Below are 20,595 nucleotides of genomic sequence, written 5' to 3'. Positions count from 1 at the left end.
ATTCCACCCAGCAGCTCTTCCCAGGAACCTAGCTGTCAGAGCCCCTGGGAGAGCTTTTTCTCTTGAATAATAGATTACATGCTGCAGGCCTCCATCCCCTTTTGAGGAATTCCTCTTTAAAATGGATGGGGAGCTCTGTTGCTAACACCAGACTCTGTTGGCACGTACGTCTCTATTTTTTTTATTTCAGCCCTGTGCTTGCACACGCCGCACCCACACACCACACGCGGCACTTGTAGCGTGCAGCCCGCAGGGCGTCCGTGCAGGGCTTGTCCAGCCCGTGTCTGTCTCTGTCAGTCACGCAGTCCAGGGGTGGAGCCGGATACAGCCGGTACCTGTCCTCTTATCTAGTCTGGTATTCAGCTTCTACCACATGTTGATGGGGAACAAATTCCAATCAGTTGGAATTTGTGGATTTCTCTCCATTCCAATCACTTCCCTTTTACTTGTTCCCAGGCAGCCTCCGTGTACATTTCAGCATTGCTGCTCCCATCACCTTAGAGATTCAGTGAAAATGTGACGCTTGCCCTGACCGGTGTGGCTCAGTGGGTAGAGCGTCGGCCTGCGGACTGAGGGGTCCCATGTTCAATTCCGGTCAAGGGCATGTACCTTGGTTGCGGGCACATCCCCGGTAGGGGGCGTGCAGGAGGCAGCTGATCGATGTTTCTCTCTCATCGATGTTTCTAACTCTCTCTCCCTCTCCCTTCCTCTCTGTAAAAAATCATAAGAAAAAAGAAAGAAAATGTGACTCTTTAGCCCTGGCTGGTTTGGCTCAGTGGAGAGAGCATCAGCCTGTGGACCAAAGGGTCCCAGGTTCGATTCCGGTCAAGGGCACGTACCTCGGTTGCAGGCTCCTCCCTGACCCGGCCCTGGTCGGGGCGCGTGCAGGAGGCAACCAATCGATGTGTTTCTCTCACATCGATGTTTCTCTCTGTCTTTCCCTCTCTCCTCCCTCTAAAAAAAATCAATGGCCTCAGGTGAGGATTAAGGAAAAAAGAAAAATGATCCCTAGCCGGTTTGGCTCAGTGGCTAGAGCGCCAGCCTGCAGACTGAAGGGTCCCAGCTTTGATTCCAGTCAAGGGCACATGCCCAGGTTGTGGGCTCGATCCCCTGTGGGGGGCGTGCAGGAGGCAGCCGAGTGATGATTCTCTCTCATCACTGATGTTTCTATGTCTCCCTCCCAATCCCTTCCTCTCTGAAATCAATTAAAAAAAAACATATATATTTTTTAAAAAATGTGACTCTTCACCCTTTCCATGTTCTTAATAATAACAACCCAGATGTTTCCTTCCAACCCCTAATCTTTTTTTTCACTTTACTTTTTTTTTCTTTTTTTTTATTAAGGTATTATATGTGTACATATATTACCAATGCCCCCTCCCACTCCCATACATGCCCTCACCCCCCAGTGTTTTGCGTCCATTGGTTATGCTTCTATGCATGCATACAAGTCGTTTGGTTGATCTCTTATCTCCCCCACCTCTCCCTAACCTTCCCGCTGTAATATGACAGTCTGTTTGATGCTTTACTGTCTCTGTATCTATCTTTTTGTTCATCAGTTTATAATGTTCTTTATTATCCACAAATGAGTGAGATCATGTGGTATTTTTCTTTCATGGACTGGCTTATTTCACTTAGCATAATGTTCTCCAATTCCATCCAGGTTGCTGCAAATGATGAGAATTCCTTCTTTTTTATGGCAGCATAGTATTCCATTGTGTAGATGTACCACAGTTTTCCGATCCAGTCATCTGCTGATGGGCACCTAGGCTGTTTCCAAATCTTAGCTATTGTAAATTGTGCTGCTATGAACATAGGGGTGCATATAGCCTTTCTGATTGGTGTTTCTAGTTTCTTAGGATGTATTCCTAGGAGTGGGATTACTGGGTCAAATGGGAGTTCCATTTTCAGTTTTTTGAGGAAACTCCATACTGTTCTCCACAGTGGCTGCACCAGTCTGCATTCCCACCAGCAGTGCACGAGGGTTCCTTTTTCTCCGCATCCTCGCCAGCGCTTGTCGTTTGTTGATTTGTTGATGATAGCCATTCCGGCAGGTGTGAGATGGTACCGCATTGTCGTTTTGATTTGCATCTCTCGGATAATTAGAGACGTTGAGCATGTTTTCATGAGTCTCTTGGCCTTCCTCCTGTCTTCTTTCGAAAAGATTCTATTCAGGTCCGTTGCCCATTTTTTTATGGGATCATTTATCTTCCTTTTATTAAGTTGCATAAGCTGCCTGTAGATGTTGGAGATTAAACCTTTATCAGTGATAGCATTTGCAAATATGTTCTCCCATGCAGTGGGCTTTCTTGTTGTGTTGTTGGTGGTTTCTTTTGCTGAGTGAAAGCTTTTTATTTTGATGTAGTCCCATTTGTTCATTTTCTCTTTAGCTTCCATTGCCCTAGGAGCAGTATCAGTGAAGAAGTCCTTTCGGCATATGTCTGAGATTTTGCTGCCTGTGGATTCCTCTAGTATGTTTATGGTTTCCCGTCTTATGTTGAAGTCCAACCCCTAATCTTGTAACAGGCTCCGATGTTTGCGGCCTAGTCTCTCCTGCAGGATATCTGTGTTAGCTGTTCACCGCCTCCAGGTCCTCTTTCCAGGGTCCACTATACACGCCTGGGCCTGGCACGGAGTGGGCACGCACTGACAAGGAATGCTGCTGACCGGAGGAGGTTTTGTTCTGTACACGCCGTGTGTCCCCCACGCCCCCCCGGGACATGCTAAGCAGTACCTGTGTTCTCTTTTTGCAGGCTATCGGCTGTACTCTGAACTGCAGTTGCCCAAGTTTCAAACCGGGCAAAATGAACCACCGGCAGTGTGAGCAGTGCAGACACGGATGGGTGGCTCACGGTAACTCTATTTCTCTCTCCCCCCCCCCGCCCCCCTTTCTTGGCTGGGAGTATTCCCTCTAAATACCTTCTACAGGTCTTCAGGAATGGACGTAATAGCTAAGAATAGAATGGCAGCGAGCGTGTGTACGTTACTCCCGTGTGCCGGGTCACCGCCTAAGAGCTCTGGATGTGTCCTCTCTCTGATCACAACTCCATATGATACGTGTGCCCCCCTGCCATCGCTTCGAGATGATAGAACCGGTCTGTGCCGTCTAATGCGGTAGCTCAAGCCCAGATAAAATACAGACTGTTCCGTTAAATGCTCATTTCAGATAAACAAAAAAAGAATTTCTTAGCCCGGCCGGTGTGGCTCAGTGGTTGAGCGTCGACCCCGTAAACCAGGAGGTCAGGGTTGGATTCCCCCAATCAGGGCACATGCCTGGGTTGCAGGCTCGATCCCCAGTAGGGGGCGTGCAGGAAGCAGCTGATCTATGATTCTCATCATCGATGTTTCTATCTCTCTCAATCAATCAATATTTTCTTAGTCTAGACATATCCCACTTATTTGGTGTTTATATTCAGACTAGAGGCCCGGTGCACGAAATTCGTGCACGGAGGGGGGTTGTCCCTCAGCCCAGCCTGTACCCTCTCCAATCTGGGACCCCTCGAGGGATGTCCGACTGCCCGTTTAGGCCCGATCCCGGTGGGCAGTCGGACATCCCTCTCACAATCCAGGACTGCTGGCTCCCAACTGCTTGCCTGCCTGCCTTCCTGATTGCCCCTAACCGCTTCTGCCTGCCAGCCTGATCACCCCTTAACCACTCCCCTGCCAGCCTGTTTGCCCCCAACTTCCCTCCTCTGCTGGCCTGGTTACCCCTAACTGCCCTCTCCTGCAGGGTTGATCACCTCCAACTGCCCTCCCTTGCAGGCCGGGTGCCTCCCAACTGCCCTCTCCTGCTAGCCATCTTGTGTCCACATGGAGGCAGGATCTTTGACCACATGGGGGCAGCTATATTGTGTGTTGCAGTGATGATCAATCTGCATAGTACTCTTTTATTAGATAGGATTTAACTGGGCATCCTGTTAAAAAATAATAATAAAAAATAAAATAAAAAATTTGGCTACCAAATTCTTGAAACATGACAAGTGTGCCTGCAGAATTGAATTTCCAGTTTTCTTAAAGGTTAATGAGTTTATCTTTTGTTTTTGTTCATCCTCACCCAAGGATATTTTCCCATTGATTTTTAGAGAAAGTGGAAAGGAAGGGGAGAGACAGGGAGAGAAACATCAATAGGAGAGAGACACATCGATTGGTTGCCTTCCGCACGACCTGACCAGGGCCAGGGATCACGCCTGCAACCAACGTATGTGCCCTTGACCGGAATCGAACCTCGGACCCTTCAGTCCACGGGCTGACATTCTATCCACTGAGCTAAACCGGCTAGGGCAATGTTAATGAATATAATCTAAACGTAAGTAGCCATGTGGGGCTGATGTCTGTCACACCGGACAACATAGGTTTCGGTGGTTTGTTGTTTTATTGTTATTTTAAAATACATTTTTATTGATTTCAGAGAGGAAGGGATAGAGAGAGAGAGAGAGAAACATCCATGTTGAGAGAGAATCATGGATCGGCTGCCTCCTGCACGCCCCCTCCTGGGAATTGAGCTGCCAACCCGGGCATGTGCCCTTGACCGGAATCAAACCCGGGACCCTTCAGTCAGCAGGCCGACGCTCTATCCACTGAGCCACACCAGTGAGAAGTGGGTTTCGGTGGGTCAACCAGGAAGTGTCAGGCCTGGGTCTGCTGGACTCCCGAACCCAGGTCCTTCACCTGGTGCTTCCTGATTTCCCATCCTCTGGACTGGGCACCTGGACCTTTATTTTCACCACCACCCCCCCCCCTTTTTTTTGCACTCCCCCCTACTTGCGGCTCTCTTCCTCCTCAGGGATGCCACAGGAAAGGGAGACGAGAAGAGTCTCGGGCCAGTCCACGTTATAAGTTCTTGTGAAAGCTATTAAGATAATTATTTGTATCATCTTTTTTTTTTTTTTCCCCTCTGTTGGAACAGATCGCTGAGAGCTGGTACTAGCCTACTTCCTAAGCAGTGTGTCTCTTGAGAGTAGGATCCTTTTATACGTCATTTCTGCCCTAGCTGGTTTGGCTCAGGGGATAGAGTGTCGGCCTGCGGACTGAAGGGTCCCGGGTTCGATTCCGGTCAAGGGCACATGCCCTGGGGGCGGGCTCCATCTCCAGTTGGGGGCGTGCAGGAGGCAGCCGATCCATGATTTTCTCTCATCATTGACGTTTCTATCTCTCTCTCCCTCTCCCTCTCCCTCCCTCTCTAAAATCAATAACTATATATATATATGTGTATTTTTTTTATAATCACGTCATTTCCTCCTTTGGTTTCCCAGCGCTCAGCAAGCTGAGGATCCCCCCCATGTATCCAACAAGCCAGGTGGAGATCGTCCAGTACAATGTGGTGTTTGACATCAGCAGCCTCATGCTCTACGGGACCCAGGCCATCCCCGTGCGCCTGAAAATCCTCCTGGACCGGCTCTTCAGCGTGCTGAAGCGAGACGAGGTCCTGCAGATCCTGCACGCCCTGGACTGGACCATTCAGGACTACATCCGGGGATACGTGCTGCAGGTGGGCCACCCTCCTCCGCCAGTGTCTCCTCCCATCCATGGCCGCATCGCTACCAGCGCTACAGCCGTTGCGGGCATCCTTCCCTTTCCGTCTTTTTTCTAGCGGCCGAATGCCCTGCCTCACCTTCTGGGAGGAGTCCAGGGCTTCCCTCAAGATACTTGGTGGGCCCTGGCTGGTGTGGCTCGGTGGATAGAGCTTCGGCCTGGGGACTGAAGGGTCCCGGGTTCGATGCCGGTCAAGGGCACATGCCTCGGTGGTGGGCAGCCAGTCAATGATTCTCTCATCATGGATGTTGCTATCTCTCTTTCTCTCTCTCTCTCCCTTCCCTTCCTCTCTGAAATCAATAAAACATTTTTTTTTAAAAAAAAGAAAAAAGATACCTGTGAAACTCAGGATGTGGGAGGTTACCTGATCCTTGGCTTGGGTTTCACTGGCAGCTCTTCCAGAGTAAATCTCTGGCCCTGCCTTGGATGCTGCCTCTACTTCTTCTTCTTTTTTTTTTTTTTTTAATCCTCACTCAAGGATATTTTTCCATATTTTCCCAGGAAATATGGAAAAAGTGGAAGAGAGGGTGGAAGAGAGAGGGAAAGACAGAGAGAAACATCGATGTGTGAGAAACACATCGATTGGTTGCCTCCTGCACATGCCCTGACCGGGGCCCGGGCCAGGGAGGAGCCTGCAACCGAGGTCCATGCCCTTGACCGGAATCGAACCCGGGACCCTTTGGTCCACAGGCCGACACTCTATCCACTGAGCCAAACCGGCTAGGGCTCCACTTCTTTTATTCTCTGCAAACTCCCTATTGACATAGATGCTGTCTGTGTGAGATTTTACTGAGGTCTAGGGGGTGGGAGAGCGCACTTACCTTGCAGATCCACAAGCAAGCAATCCCAGTCCCTGTTCTCTAAAGCTGTCTGCCACCCCACTGCTGATGCTCCTTCCTAGAATGGGCCATCTTGTGATGTTTCTGTGTTCATGCTCTTTTTTATTCTCTGCATGTGCGCGCGCGCGCGCACACACACACACACACAATTCTCTTTCGGCCTCCTCACATTTTGTCTCTGTCTCTCCATGAAGGAGAGATGAAAGGCATAGTTCTCTGTGCCTTTCATGCCTTCTCTCTTCTCTTTATGTGCAGAACAGTTTTTGTTTGTTTTAATCCTCACCTGAGGATATGTGATTTCAGAGAGAGAGAGAGAGAGAGAGAGAGAGAGAGAGAGAGAGAGAGAGAGATTGGTTGTCTCCCATACTTGCCCCCACCCAGGATCAAACCCCCCAACCTGGAATTGAACCTTCAGCCTTCTGGTGTATGGAACGGTGCTCCGACCCATCGAATCTCCTGGCCAGGGCTTCGCAAAGTGGATTTACCTCCCTTTCCTTTTTTAAAAAAAAAAATACATATTATTGATTTTTTACAGAGAGGAAGGGAGAGGGATAGAGAGTTAGAAACATCAATGAGAGAGAAACATCGACCAGCTGCCTCCTGCACACCCCCCACTGGGGATGTGCCCGCAACCAAGGTACATGCCCTTGACCGGAATCGAACCTGGGACCCTTCAGTCCGCAGGCCGACGCTCTATCCACTGAGCCACACCGGTTTCTGCCCTCCCTTTCTATAACAAGCTATGGGGGCAGGTTTCCCGTTTCACATCTAGAGGCAAAGGATGTATTTCCTGATATAAATGAGATCATTTTTCTGACACATGAAACAGATGCAGCTTTTTAATTTTTTTTTTCCTTGCCACTATACTAGGAAATAGTGTCAGCCAACTTTGGTAAAAATTTCAGTGAAATGGGGGTATGAATTTATTTCCAAGACACACAGACATGTCGGTCTTACTCAGAGAAAACCGTATCACGAAAATGAACACTAATAACCATCATTGACCTAGACTAGTGGTTCCCTCTGTGGGCCCCACACCCCACAGGGGGGGCAGTTGGATGTTTAAGGGGGGGGGCGATTCGAGAATGAGTTATTAACAGTGAATTTTTTTTGCATGTCTTATGGTTCTAGGGGCCTCATAGACAGTCTATAGATTGTGACATTTATGCATTTCAGTTCCCTATTATATGTTTTGAAACTTTATTTGCTATTTTTTCATATCTTTTTATATTATTACTATTCTTTTTAATAATTTCCTCGTGATTTCTTCCTCAATCCTTCCACTTTCCTTTCGTTCTTTTATTTTTCTCTCTCATGGATGCCATGTTCTTTGGAAGCTTGTTTAGACCAAGTTCGTGGCCTTTGAGGCTTCCTCCACGTGAATAGGAGCTCACTTTTTAAAAAAATATATATTTTATTGATTTTATACAGAGAGGAAGGGAGAGGGATAGAGAGCCAGAAACATCGATGAGAGAGAAACATCGATCAGCTGCCTCTTGCGCACCCCCTACTGGGGATGTGCCCACAACCACGGTACATGCCCTTGACCGGAATCGAACCTGGAACCCTTCAGTCCGCAGGCCAACGCTCTATCCACTGAGCCACACCGGTTAGGGCAGGAGTTCACTTTTTGAATAATGAGAATTATATGTCACGGGGTGGTGGGGGGGGGCATCAGGATGTTAGAGATGCTTAGGTTGGGAACCACTGACCTAGACCCTCTCCCAGTCATCTTACGACCTAGACCCTTTTCTGGGGATCTTATGAAGTGGGTAGAACATTCCCCTTTTCCGTTGGAAAAACCGGAAGCTCCAGGCTGCTTCTAAATCTTGCTGGAGTCACTCAGCTCCTATGCAGCAGACCGCGAGTCTGAACCCCCATTTTTCTGAGTGTCAAGGCCATGATCTTCCTCTGGAAACACGTGTTCACCTCGAGAGCAGGGCCCCCCCCCCGCCCCCGCAGGTCGGAACCCACCTTTTATGCAGAGCAGCGTTCCGACCTTACATTATGACAGAGATCAATATTTAATGATCCTAATAATCTAGCTTTCCCTCGTGTTGGGATTAAAAATATGGAATCAATTACCTTGAACCTCTAGCGCATGAAAAATGTATGATGTTACATTCCTCGCCATCTTCGGAGCGCTCCCGTGCACTGTGAAAAATCTCAGTAGGCCATCAAGTACATGTTCTGTGATAAAATATTTATGGCAGTTTTGGGAAAAGTTAGGCCTTGCTAAGAGTTGAAAGACCTCCAACACGCCGGTGTAATTACAGCTGCGCTTCGTGAACACGGGCCGTAGATCAATACGGGCTCATTTGTTTTTCCGATGGTAGTTGCTTGGGCAGATTATTAAAATGCGGCGAATAAATACTCGAGCTATAGGGAGGTCTGATTGCTCCATCTAGAGTCTTGAGATAAAGAAGTTACTATTGTTGCCCTGGCCAGTGTGGCTCAGCGGTTAGAGCGTTGCGCGCCCTCCCTTCCCCTATCCCCCCCCAGACCAGAGGGTTGCCAGTTTTGCAGGTTTGATCCCCGGGCCTGGGTCGGGGTACGTGTGGGAGGCAACCAATCGATGTGTCTCTCTCACATTGATCTCCCTCCTCTCTTTCTCTCTCTCTCCCTTCTGGCCCCCTTCCCTTCCACTCTCTCTTAAAATCAATGGGAAAAACCATCCTCTGGTGAGAACAAAAACAAAAACAAAAAAACAAAAAGAAGAAGTTACTATTTTTCAAAAGATACATTGTTGGTTTTTATCCTCATGCAAGGATATGTTTATTGATTTTAAAGAGAGAGGGAGGGAGAGAGAGAGAAGCCTGGATGTGAGAGAGAAACATTCTATGCACACCCCAACTGGGGATGGAACCCACAACCTTTGATGTATAGGGTGACACTCCAGCCCCCCCGGGCAGGGCAAAATATATGTATTTTAATTTTTGTGGCGATTACTAGACCTAATGCAAGACGACCAATTGGTTTGAAATAAGATAGAAACTAACCACCAAATTTCCCTGAGGCTTGAGTACAATTATTTTATGACTTTTTTGGACTGCCACTTACATTTGTGCAGTATATTTTCTTTTTTAAAAAAAATATATTTTTATTGATTTGAGAAAGGAAGAGAGGGGGAGGGAGAGATAGAATCATCAGTGATGAGAGAGTATCATTAATCGGCCGCTTCCTGCAGGTCCCCTACTGGGGATCGAGCCTGCAACCCAGGCACGTGCCCTTGACCGGAATTGAACCTGGGACCCTTCAGTCCGCAGGCCCACGCTCTATCCACTGAGCCAAACCGGCTAGGGCTACAGTATATTTTCTGCACAGTTTCTGGCCTAGGAGAAGGGCATGAGTGGGGACTGAACTCGATCAGCCCCCGGCTCATCCTGAGAGGATGTCATTTTCAGATGTGCATGGAGGTGCCCTGTGGTGCCCGAGGAGGCCGTGACCACCCTGCCCCTTTCTTTTCTTTTTTAAAAAAATATATTTTATTGATTTTTTTACAGAGAGGAAGGGAGAGGGATAGAGAGTTAGAAACATAGATGAGAGAGAAACATCGATCAGCTGCCTCCTGCACGCCCCGCACCGGGGATGTGCCCGCAACCAAGGTACATGCCCCTGACCGGAATCGAACCTGGGACCCTCCGGTCCGCAGGCTGACGCTCTATCCACTGAGCCACACCGGTTTGGGCACCCTGCCCCTTTCTTAGAGAAGAGGGGGAGGCGTGGGAAACTGACCGTCCCTTTCGTTTCCGGTTGGAGAAGGGGCTGGGCCCCTGAAATCGATTTAAAAAATACCTATATATAGAAGATACTATTTTTCCTTTTTAATACTGACGGCATGGCTTCTTTTCCCTGTCATGGTGTACTACATAGGACTATTAGTACAACACTGAATAGAGGTGGGAATAATGTGTACCCACTTCCCCCACCGAATCTCAGTTGAAATGATTAAATGTATTAGGTGTAGGTTTTGTATAAATGTATTTTATCAAATTGAGGTATTTCTCTTATGATAACTTTTTTCTGTTTTTTTAAAGATTTTAATTAAATTTATTAGGGTGAGCCCTAACCGGTTTGGCTCAGTGGATAGAGCGTCAACCTGCGGACTGAAAGGTCCCAGGTTCGATTCTGGTCAAGGGCACGTACCTTGGTTGCGGGCACATCCCCAGTGGGGGGCGTGCAGGAGGCAGCTGGTCGATGTTTCTCTCTCATCGATGTTTCTAACTCTCTATCCCTCTCCCTTTCTCTCCGTAGAAAATCAACAAAATAAAAAAAAAATTTAAATTTATTAGATTAATAAGATTGAAAAAAAAAAAAACCTATATATATAAAAGCCCAAGCCAACCGAATGACCGAACAACCAGGCTCTTGGCCGTGTTTTCTAGGACGCGTCGGGAAAGGTGCTGGATCACTGGAGCATCATGACCAGCGAGGAGGAGGTGGCCACCTTGCAGCAGTTCCTGCGTTTCGGGGAGACCAAGTCCATCGTGGAGCTCATGGCCGGTCCAGAGAAGGACGAGCCGGCCGTCACCGCCCCGCCCTCCGCGGCGAGCGTGGACCTCCGGGCTTTCCTCGAGAGCTGCGGCCACAGGAGCAGCGCCAGCCTCCCCGCGCCCGCGGACCCGGGGAGCCCCGGCGGCGGCGGCGGCGGCGTGCACCCCTCCGAGGGCCTCATCCACGGCATGACATTCATGCTGCCCTTGCAGTTCTTCAGCCCCGTGCTGCCCGCGCTGATGGGGCCGGACCTGGGCCAGGACCCCCGGCAGGACGTCCACGGGGGGCCCTTCCCCGACGGCAGCTTCCTGGCCTCCAGCTCCACCCCGTTTCCTGTGGAAGAGGAGCCGTGTCCCGGCTGCCCCGACACCGCCCCTCCCAGGGGAGACGGCGCCCCCGAGAGGGACGCCGCCACCTGCAGCGTCGCCACCAAGCTGGAGAGGACGCAGCTGTCCCCCGAGGCCCGGGGCAGGCCCGAGGGGCACCGGCTGGGCGCCAAGAAGGGCCGGGTGTTCTGCACGGCCTGCGAGAAGACCTTCTACGACAAGGGCACCCTCAAGATCCACTACAACGCCGTCCACCTGAAGATCAAGCACAAGTGCACCATCGAGGGCTGCAACATGGTGTTCAGCTCCCTGCGCAGCCGCAACCGCCACAGCGCCAACCCCAACCCCCGGCTGCACATGCCCATGAACAGGAACAACAGGGACAAGGACCTCCGGAACGGCCTCGGCCTGGCCGCCCCCGACAGCTACGGGCGCCCGGGGATCGACGTGCCGTCCCCGGGCCGCGGGCCTCTCCCCGGCGGCGGCTGCCCCGGTTCAGGCGAGGATGCCAGGGGCCCGGCCGTCTTCCCCGGCGGCGGCGCCGGGCAGAACGGCGTGCTCTTCCCCAACCTGAGGACGGTGCAGCCGGTGCTTCCTTTCTACCGCAGCCCGGCCACCCCCGCCGAGCTGGCCAACACGCCGGGGATGCTGCCGTCTCTGCCCCTGCTGTCGTCCTCCATCTCGGAGCAGCTGGTTTCCAGCGCGGTGCCCTCCGAGGGCCTCCCCAAGAAGAAATCCCGCAAGTCCAGCATGCCCATCAAGATCGAGAAGGAGGAGGCCGTGGGCGCCGCCGACCAGAAGAGGCGGGCGCTCAGCTCGGAGGAAGACCGGCCCCTGCAGGTGGTCAGCGAAGACGAGCTGGAGGCCGGCAGCCCCGGGTCCGACGGGGCCCTGGAGGAGCAGCGGGCACCCTCAGGATGCCCAGGGAGGCCTCTCCCCGAGGGGCAGCCGGCTTGCCGCCTCTCATCGGTGATCGAGCCCCGGGGGGTCATCAGCAGGACCCCCGAGCAGGCCACACGCAACTCGGAGAGGGAGACGGAGCTGGAGCAGAAGCCGGCGCTGACCCTGGTGCCCGGGGAGGCGGAGGGTGGCGGCCGGGAGCTCCGCCTCCCCCCTGGGCTGGAGCCCTGCGTCCCTTTCCCAGACTACGTCAGGCTGCAGCAGCACCTGCTGGCGGGGGGCCTCCTGGGCGCCTTGTCCCCCCGAGGCATGGCTTTCCCTTGTTTCGAAGATCCGAAGGACCTGGAGCCCGCGGGTCAGCACACGTCGGCGGCGAGGCAGAGGGAAGAGCGACGCCACCACATCTGTCAGAAGACCTTTGAGAAGGCTTGCGGTGTGACGACGACGAACGTGCACGCCAGGGAGACGCACGTGTGCACGGTGGAGGGCTGCCAAGCCACCTTCCCTTCCCGCAGGAGCAGGGACAGGTGAGGTGCCTGTTGGCAACCGTTGGTCCTAACGGGGCAGTTCTTTATGTATCTGCTAGAGGCCCAGATGCGTGCACCGACCCGTGGGGTCCCTCGGCACGGGCCTGCGCCCTCTCGCAATCCGGGACCCTTCAGGGGGTGTCGGAGAGCTGGTTTGGGCCCAGTCCCCGCAGGCCTGATCCAGACAGGAGGGAGCCCGATCCTGTGTGTTGAGCATCTGTCCCCCTGGTGGTCAGTGTGCATCATAGCGGCTGGTTGTTCGGTCATTCAGTTGCTTGGGCTTTTATATATATAGATAGTTTTTAATGGATTTCAGAGAAGAAGGGAGAGAGAGAGAGAGAGAGAGAGAGAGAAACATCAACAACGAGAGAGAACCATTGACCGGCTGCCTCCTGCACGCCCCCCGCTGGGGATGGAGCCCGCAACCCAGGCATGTGCCCTTGACCGGAACCGAACCTGGGACCCTTCAGTCCGCAGGCTAACGCTCTATCCGCTGAGCCAAACCGGCCAGGGCAAGGTGGTGGTTCTTAAACTCTAACCTGCATCTGAATCACCTGGCTCCTAGAACTTCTGCTGCAGGGGCTCTGGGTGGAGCCTAAGAGTTTGCATTTCTACGTGCCCAGGTGACACAGAGGTTGCTGGCCGGGGACCACAGTTTGAAAAACGCTATCCTATAGATCCACTCTCCGGAATCTCTGCTTCCAAAACCTTGACTCATTTGGCCCCAAGACGTGACCTGAAATGATATGAGGCTATTGGCAATGTTTTTTCAATCACCTTTTATGTGGAGTTTTTTTGTCGCGATTCAGTGCAGACATAGTCATGGATTTCTTAGGGGGCGGGGGGGACTGAAATGATATTACAGTCTATGCATCGTTCTGCTTTTTCCAAAGTCTGAGGAATTCTGAATTCAGAGACAAATTCCACCCCAAGGCTTTGGCACAGGGAATTCGTGAGCTAGCTCTCCCACAGAGGTCTGCAGCCCTGGGTCAGACAGGCCACTGGAGGAGGGCGATTTTATTGTTAATCCTCACCTGATGGTATTTTTCCATTGATTTTTAGAACAAGTAGAAGGAAGGGGAAGAGACAGAGAAACACGGATGTGAGAGAGACACCTCGATTGGTTGCCTGCCTCACACACCCCGACCTGGGCCGGGGATCGAGCCTGCAATCAAGGTACGTGCCCTTGACCAGAATCCAACCTGGGACCCTTCCGTCTGTGGGCCGACGCTCTGTCCACTGAGCCAAGCCAGCTAGGGCCGGAGGGTGCTTTTAAAAGGATCCCTTTGGCTTCCCAAAACTTGTCTGGTTTTCACTGTATAACGTGAAGTCCGCCGGATGAAACATTTCCTCCGATATTTCCTCTGATTCCTAGTTAACCAAGCTCTATGGGAAAGGAGGGGTGATGGCTTGGTGGGAGATTTTTTTTTTAATATTAAGATATCAAAGAGGAAGGGCACTTCACAGTTACTTCGGGAGGTTGGGATGAAAGATGAGAAGTCTTGTCACCGTTGGGTTTGCCTGACCCTCAGGAGTGGAACTGTTTACAGAGTGCCCGAGTGGCGTTACCGTCTTGTGTGTGCTTTTTCCTCATGAACTTGAGTCCCGTCACCCCGCTTCAGGTCACCTTGCTCCCCAGCCTCTGGAGACCCCAGGAGGCTTTCAGGGGAGGACCGGCTCTCTGATGAAACGCAGTATGATTCACGCTACACGTGGCTCTGAAGAGTATTAACATGTTACACATTTTGCTCAAACGAGTGTGACCGGAGGCAGCTCCACGCCACCACTACCTTAGTCCAAATTGTAAGGCCTGCTTTATTGTGAGGAAACACAAGACTCGGTTGGAACGTCTATAAAAAATATTCTCCGAAAAGTTGAAGGCCTCAGGGGGACCTGGCCGAGGCCGGCAGCCCCTGCCTTGACTTTTTCCAAACAGGTCTGAGCCCCCGGGGTGTTTTACTAGAATCTCTATATTTAGTCTTTAGACACGACCTTGTTTAAAAAACACTACAAATACGTGTATTTTCTCAAAAATACTTACCCTGCTAATAATATCTAAAAATTAATTCAAGCTATCCTATCTAATAAAAGAGTAATATGCAAATTGACCATCACTTCAACACAAAAGATGGCCGCCCCCATGTGGTCAAAAATGACCACTCCCATGTGGACACAAGATGGCTACCACAAGATGGCCGGCAGGGGAGGGTAGTTGTGGAAGATCAGGCCAGCAGGGGAGGGCAGTTAGAGGTGACCAGGCCAGCAGGGGAGGACAGTTGGGGGTGACCGGGCCAGCAGGGGAGGGGAGTTGGGGGCAACCAGGCTGGCAGGGGAGGGCAGTTAGGGGCAATGGGGCCGGCAGGGGAGCAGTTAGGCGTCAATCAGGCTGGCAGGGGAGGGGTTAGGGGCAATCGGGCAGGCAGTCAGGCAAGCAGTTGGGAGCCAGCAGTCCTGGATTGTTAGAGGGATGTCCAACATTCCTCAAGGGGTCCCAGTTTGGAGAGGGTGCAGGCTGGGCTGAGGGACACACACACACACACACACACACACACACACACCGTGCACGAATTTCGTGCACCGGGCCTCTAGTTACTATGATAAAAGCCTAAAAAAGACAGACAAACGCTACTGTCTGGTTCCTTTAGCCAGGCAGTCCCTTAGCCCTCTTTTTCACAAAAAACATATGATCAAAAAAATCACTCCGGGTCTGCTGGTCAGTCCCGGCACTTTATGAACAGGGAGAACACGTAGACCCTCCCCACACTCAGAAGCACACACGCAGAGGAGCGAGCACAGGTGATAGTGGTTACCATGCCTGTCTCCACGGCTGCGATGTTGAACCAAACCACCAGGACACCCTGCTGAGCGGCCCCGCCTTCCCCATCCATCATCCAGGAGGAAGGTCCGTTCGCGAACGAGATGTTATTGTGACGAAGAGGGCGGCGTGTCCGTCAGGTTGTCCTTCGGGCTGACGATACTGTTCTGGCCTGCCACGTCTACTAAACTAGAAGTTATGCTGAATTTCAGATAGGATTTCATTTTCTGTCCCTTTTTTAAAAATATATATTTTTTTTATTGATTTCTGAGAGGAAGGGAGAGAGAGAGAGAAACATCAGTGATGAGAGAGAATCATTGATCGGCTGCCTTCTGCACGCCCCGCACTGGGGATGGAACCCACAACCCTGGGCATGTGCCCTCGATCAGAATCGAACCCGGGACCCTTCCGTCCGCAGGCTGGCGCTCTATCCACTGAGCCACACCGGCCAAGGGCTATTTCTTTTTTTAATTATTTAATATTTTCTTACTTTCTGTCCTACTTACGCATACACGCCTCCGCCCCCAGCAAAGGAGACATCTTGCTTTCTGAAGTTAAAGTACTGGTTCTCGTAGCCTGCGCTTCGGCACAGAATCTGGGGTTGCAATGGTACCAGGTGAGCTAAGACTCCCTGGGCAGCCCCGGCTCCCACCGCCGTCTTTCTGAGTCACAGGCGAGACCCTGTCGCTGCGAAAATAACTGCCTTCCCCTCTCCCAGCCCCTCTGCTCCCGCCAGCAGCAGTGACCAGGACCCGTCAGGAAGGGGCTGGGGCAGCATCCCTGATGCTGATGCAGCCAACAGATTTTTTTGTTTTGTTAATCCTCACCCGAGGATCTTTTTCCATTCATTTTTTTTCCCACTTATTTATTTTTTAAAATATACTTTTATTGATTTCAGAGAGGAAGGGAGAGGGAGAGAGAGAGAGATAGAAACATCAGTGATGAGAGAGAATCATCCATCGGCTGCCTCCTGCACATCCCACACTAGGAATGGAGCCCACAGCCCGAGCAAGTGCCCTGACCGGGAATCGAACCGTGACCTCCTGGTTCACAGATTGACACTCAACCACTGAGCCACGCCAGCCAGGCTTTTTATTTTTATTTTTTTTAGAGAGAGCGGAAGAAAAAGGGAAAGACAGAGAGAAACATCCATGTCGGAGAAATACATCGATTGGTTGCCTCCTGCACACACCCTGACCATTGCCCGGGGCCGGGGCGGAGCCTGCAGCCCAGGGATGTGCCCTTGACCAAGATCGAACCCGGGACCCTTGAGTCCCCAGGCCGACGCTCTGTACACTGAGTTTAACCAGCTAGGGCTCGTCAACAGATATTAAAAACTGTCTGCGGCCGAAACCGGTTTGGCTCAGTGGATAGAGCGTCGGTCTGCGGACTGAAGGGTCCCAGGTTCGATTCCGGTCAAGGGCATGTACCTTGGTTGTGGGCACATCCCCGGTGGGGGGTGTGCAGGAGGCAGCTGGTCGATGTTTCTCTCTCATCGATGTTTCTAGCTTTCTATCCCTCTCCCTTCCTCTCTGTAAAAAATCAATAAAATATATTTTAAAAGAACAAAACTGTCTGTGTTAGGTGCTGTGGACACATCCCTGCCCACGAAGGCCTGAGTGGGCACAGACCCGTTAAACAGGTGCTTACAGCTGAATGTGGTGGCTGCTCTCATGGGAGAAACAAAGGCTGCTGTGGGCACATGGGTGGGGCGGGGGGGGGGGGCACCTGACCAGACTGAGAAGTTAGGGAAGGCTGCCTGGAAGAAGCGGTCTGAGTAAAAGTTTTGGCCGCACAATCCCTTTACAAGTTCTTTTTCTTTTTAGAGAGAGAGAGGGGGAAGGGGAGATAGAAAGAGAAACACTGATTTGTTGTTGCACTTATTTCTGCATCCACTGGTTGTTTCTTGTATGTGCCCCGACCGGGGATCGAGCCCCACAATGTTGGTGTATCAGGATGGTGCTCTTAGCCAACTGAGCTACCCGGCCAGAGCCCTTTATAAATTCTTCAAACCTCAAGACCCTCCAAAGTGTTTGTCTATTTGGGTTTCTATCTATCCATATTTACTGTATTAGAAATTAAAACTGAAAAAAAAAAAAACTATATATTTTACATCACTTAATAAAACCTGCCCTAGCCGGCTTGGCTCAGTTGGATAGAGCGTCGGCCTGTGGACTGAAAGGTCCCAGGTTCCAGTCCGGTCAAGGGCACATGCCTGGGTTGTGGGCTCCGTCCCCAGTAGGGGGCGTGCAGGAGGCAGCCGATCCATGATTCTCTCTCATCATTGATGTTTCTGTCTCTCTCTCCCCCTCTCCCTTCCTCTCCGAACTCAATAAAAATATATTTTAAAATAATAATAACAACCATAAGCCTACTATACATTAGCATAAGTAACATTTTCATGAAACGTATCACATTTTTCCAAAACAAAAACTTATAAGAGTGGCTTTGCTTGAGGCTTTCAGCAAAAATCTCTTTAGTGTCCGGCTTCCGTAGAGAAGACAGCTGGATTCGCATAGCGGCTTCTGCCTTCAACCTGTCGCTGTATCACAGGGGTCCTCAAACTACGGCCCCGCGGGCCACATGCGGCCCGCCGAGGACATTTATCCGGCCCGCCGGGTGTTTTTGCCGCCGCTGCCTGTCCTGCTTAGCAGCCGACTTAGCAGTGTGCATAGGAATTTGTTCATAGTATGTGTGTTTTTAAACTATAGTCCGGCCCTCCAACGGTCTGAGGGACAGTGAACTGGCCCCCTGTTTAAAAAGTTTGAGGACCCCTGCTGTATCACGTGTCATGAAGCCTCTGGAAAACTCCACTGTACACACCTGAGAGAATGAGAGTTAACACAGCAAATGATGTCTTCGAATCATGATGAAGCGACTGGGTGCCCAGACCACACTTTGAGAACCAGGGGTCTCATCTCATCTAAGCAGCCAGCATCCCGTGGGGAAGAGCTTCAGGGGGAGATAGAGGACGCAGAGGAGAAATACAGACCCGGGCAGTGGGCACGGCACCAGCCAAGTCCCGGGGGCGGAAAGCCTGAAAGTCAAGGTGCAGAGCGTCCTTGCAGTTGTGGTTGTCACTGGTTTTAGGGGACATGGCACCCCGGGAAATGCATCTAATCCTCTTGAGGGAAGGTTTGAGGAGCCCTAGCCGGTGTGGCTCAGTGGATAGAGTGTCGGCCTGCAGACTGAAAGGTCCTGGGTTCGATTCCCAGTCATGGGCACATGCCCGGGTTGCAGGCTCGAACCCCCCCCCCCCTGTAGGAGGCGTGCAGGAGGCAGCCGATCGATGATGCTCTCTCGTCATTGATGTTTCTATCTCGCTCTCCCTTTCCTGTCCTCTCTGAAATCAATAAAAATGTATTTTAAAAAACAAGAAGAAGCCAAAACCGGTTTGGCTTAGTGGATAGAGCATCAGCCTGCGGACTGAAAGGTCCCGGGTTCGATTCCGGTCAAGGGCACGTACCTTGGTTGCGGGCACATCCCCAGTAGGGGAGTGTGCAGGAGGCAGCTGATTGATGTTTCTCTCTCATCGATGTTTCTAACTCTCTATCCCTCTCCCTTCCTCTCTGTAAAAAAAATCAATAAAATATATTTTTTTTAAAAAAGAAGAAGAAGAAAGTTAGAGGAGCCCACAAGTCAGCTCCTGGCATTCGTGGGACATTGGGTGCTGAGCGTGGGCCCAGGGCCTTGTTCTGGGGCAGCAGGGATCTGGCCATACAAGGTTCCAGTTGAATGTGTTTGTCTGGCTTTTTTTTTTTTTTTTCCTTCAACCCTTGTATGTACTGGAACCTGCATGTCAACCCCATGTCTGGTTTTCTGCTGACACGTTCCTGCCCCTTCAACCCAGAATGCTGACATAATCACAGGTCAGAGTTGTAGTTAAGGAGAGCTGCCTGCAAAGTGGGTGATCTGGGGATGTAATCTGATGATGGCCAGAAAAAAAAAAAAAAGGATGTGTAAGGGGAGAGAGGAGAGCAGCCGAATAGTAAATTTGAGGTAGGATTAAACCTCCTCGACCCTCATCCTATGTCTTTGGAGATTTAGGAGAGAAAATTCAATCCTTATTTATTTTGGGGTTTTTTTCCCCAGGCATGCATTCTGAGCTGTACGGGGGGAGTATTTTCCCTGTTTAGCGTCATTCTCCTTTAAAATGGTAGCCCTTGTTTGCCTGGCTGGCGTGGCTCAGTGGTGAAGCAGCCAGAAGATCACAGGTTCGGTTCCCAGGAAGGCCAGATGCCTGGGTTGCGGGCTCGATCCCCAGTGTGGGGCATTGCAGGAGGCAGCCGGTCAATGATTCTCTCTCATCACTGATGTTTCCATCTCTCCCTCCCTCTCCCTTCCTCTCTGACATCAATAAAAAAAATATTTTTTAAAAAGATGGTAGCCCTTGGAAAGGGCTGTGTTTTGCTCATCAGGTGAGCATGGAATCTCTGAGCAAGGCCAACAGTGATTGACAAGTTACAGCCAAATGATATCATAGGAGTCCCAGGCCTGGGCCGTAATGGGTACTCATTATCTGCCCTTCGGGGGTAATCACCAGGTAGCAGATTGGTGATTGGCGGTGTGCTTACAGTGCTGCATTTGCAAAACCCCTGTCTGGTAACTGTGAAACGTTGCAAGTATGAACTGAATGGTACACTCTCTCGCTCTTTCCTCTCTCTCTTTCCTTTCTCTCTCTCTCACTCATGCACTCGTGCACGTGCACACACACACACACACACACACACACACACACACGCCCTCCTATTTCTAGCCAGTCAGATTTTCATACCTGTAGAACTGGGATGATATGCCTGCCAAATGCTCTAGACCCTGATGCAAGCCACGTAGGAAATTTCAAATTTTCTGGTAGCCACATTAAAAAAAAAGAAGAAGAAGTAAGCCCTCGCCAGTTTGGCTTGGTGGATAGAACGTGGGTCTGCGGACCCAAGAGTCCCGGGTTCGATGCCAGTCAAGGGCACGTACCTCGGTTGCAGGCTCCTCCCCGGCCCGGGCCCTGGTCAGAGCGCATGCAGGAGGCAGCCAGTGGATGTGTTTCTCTCACATCGATGTTTTCTCTCCGTCTTTCCCTCTCTCTTCCACTCTCCCTAAAAAATCAATGGAAAAAATATTCTTGGGTGAGGATTAACCAAAAAAAAGTAAAAAGCAACAGGTGGAGT

At 51.1% G+C, this 20,595-nt stretch overlaps 1 protein-coding gene across 2 annotated transcripts in view; it reads left to right on the top strand.

The window, feature by feature from the left end:
- Positions 1-20,595, top strand: part of BNC1 (basonuclin 1) — a 35,648-nt gene that overhangs the window by 12,135 nt on the left and 2,918 nt on the right. The window contains exons 2-5 of one of the 2 annotated variants that reach the window (XM_054713198.1): positions 2,754-2,853; positions 5,253-5,488; positions 10,757-12,618; positions 13,681-13,794. In XM_054713198.1, coding sequence (XP_054569173.1) covers positions 2,754-2,853; positions 5,253-5,488; positions 10,757-12,618; positions 13,681-13,794 — 2,312 coding nt within the window. The remainder of the gene's footprint in view (positions 1-2,753; positions 2,854-5,252; positions 5,489-10,756; positions 12,619-13,680; positions 13,795-20,595) is intronic. The other variant, XM_054713199.1, reaches the window with a different exon arrangement.

This window comes from Eptesicus fuscus, chromosome 25 (assembly GCF_027574615.1).
Source record: "Eptesicus fuscus isolate TK198812 chromosome 25, DD_ASM_mEF_20220401, whole genome shotgun sequence".
Lineage (NCBI taxonomy): Eukaryota > Metazoa > Chordata > Mammalia > Chiroptera > Vespertilionidae > Eptesicus > Eptesicus fuscus.
Note: the sequence above shows the minus strand (reverse complement) of the source record. Positions and strands in the feature narration are given on the sequence as shown.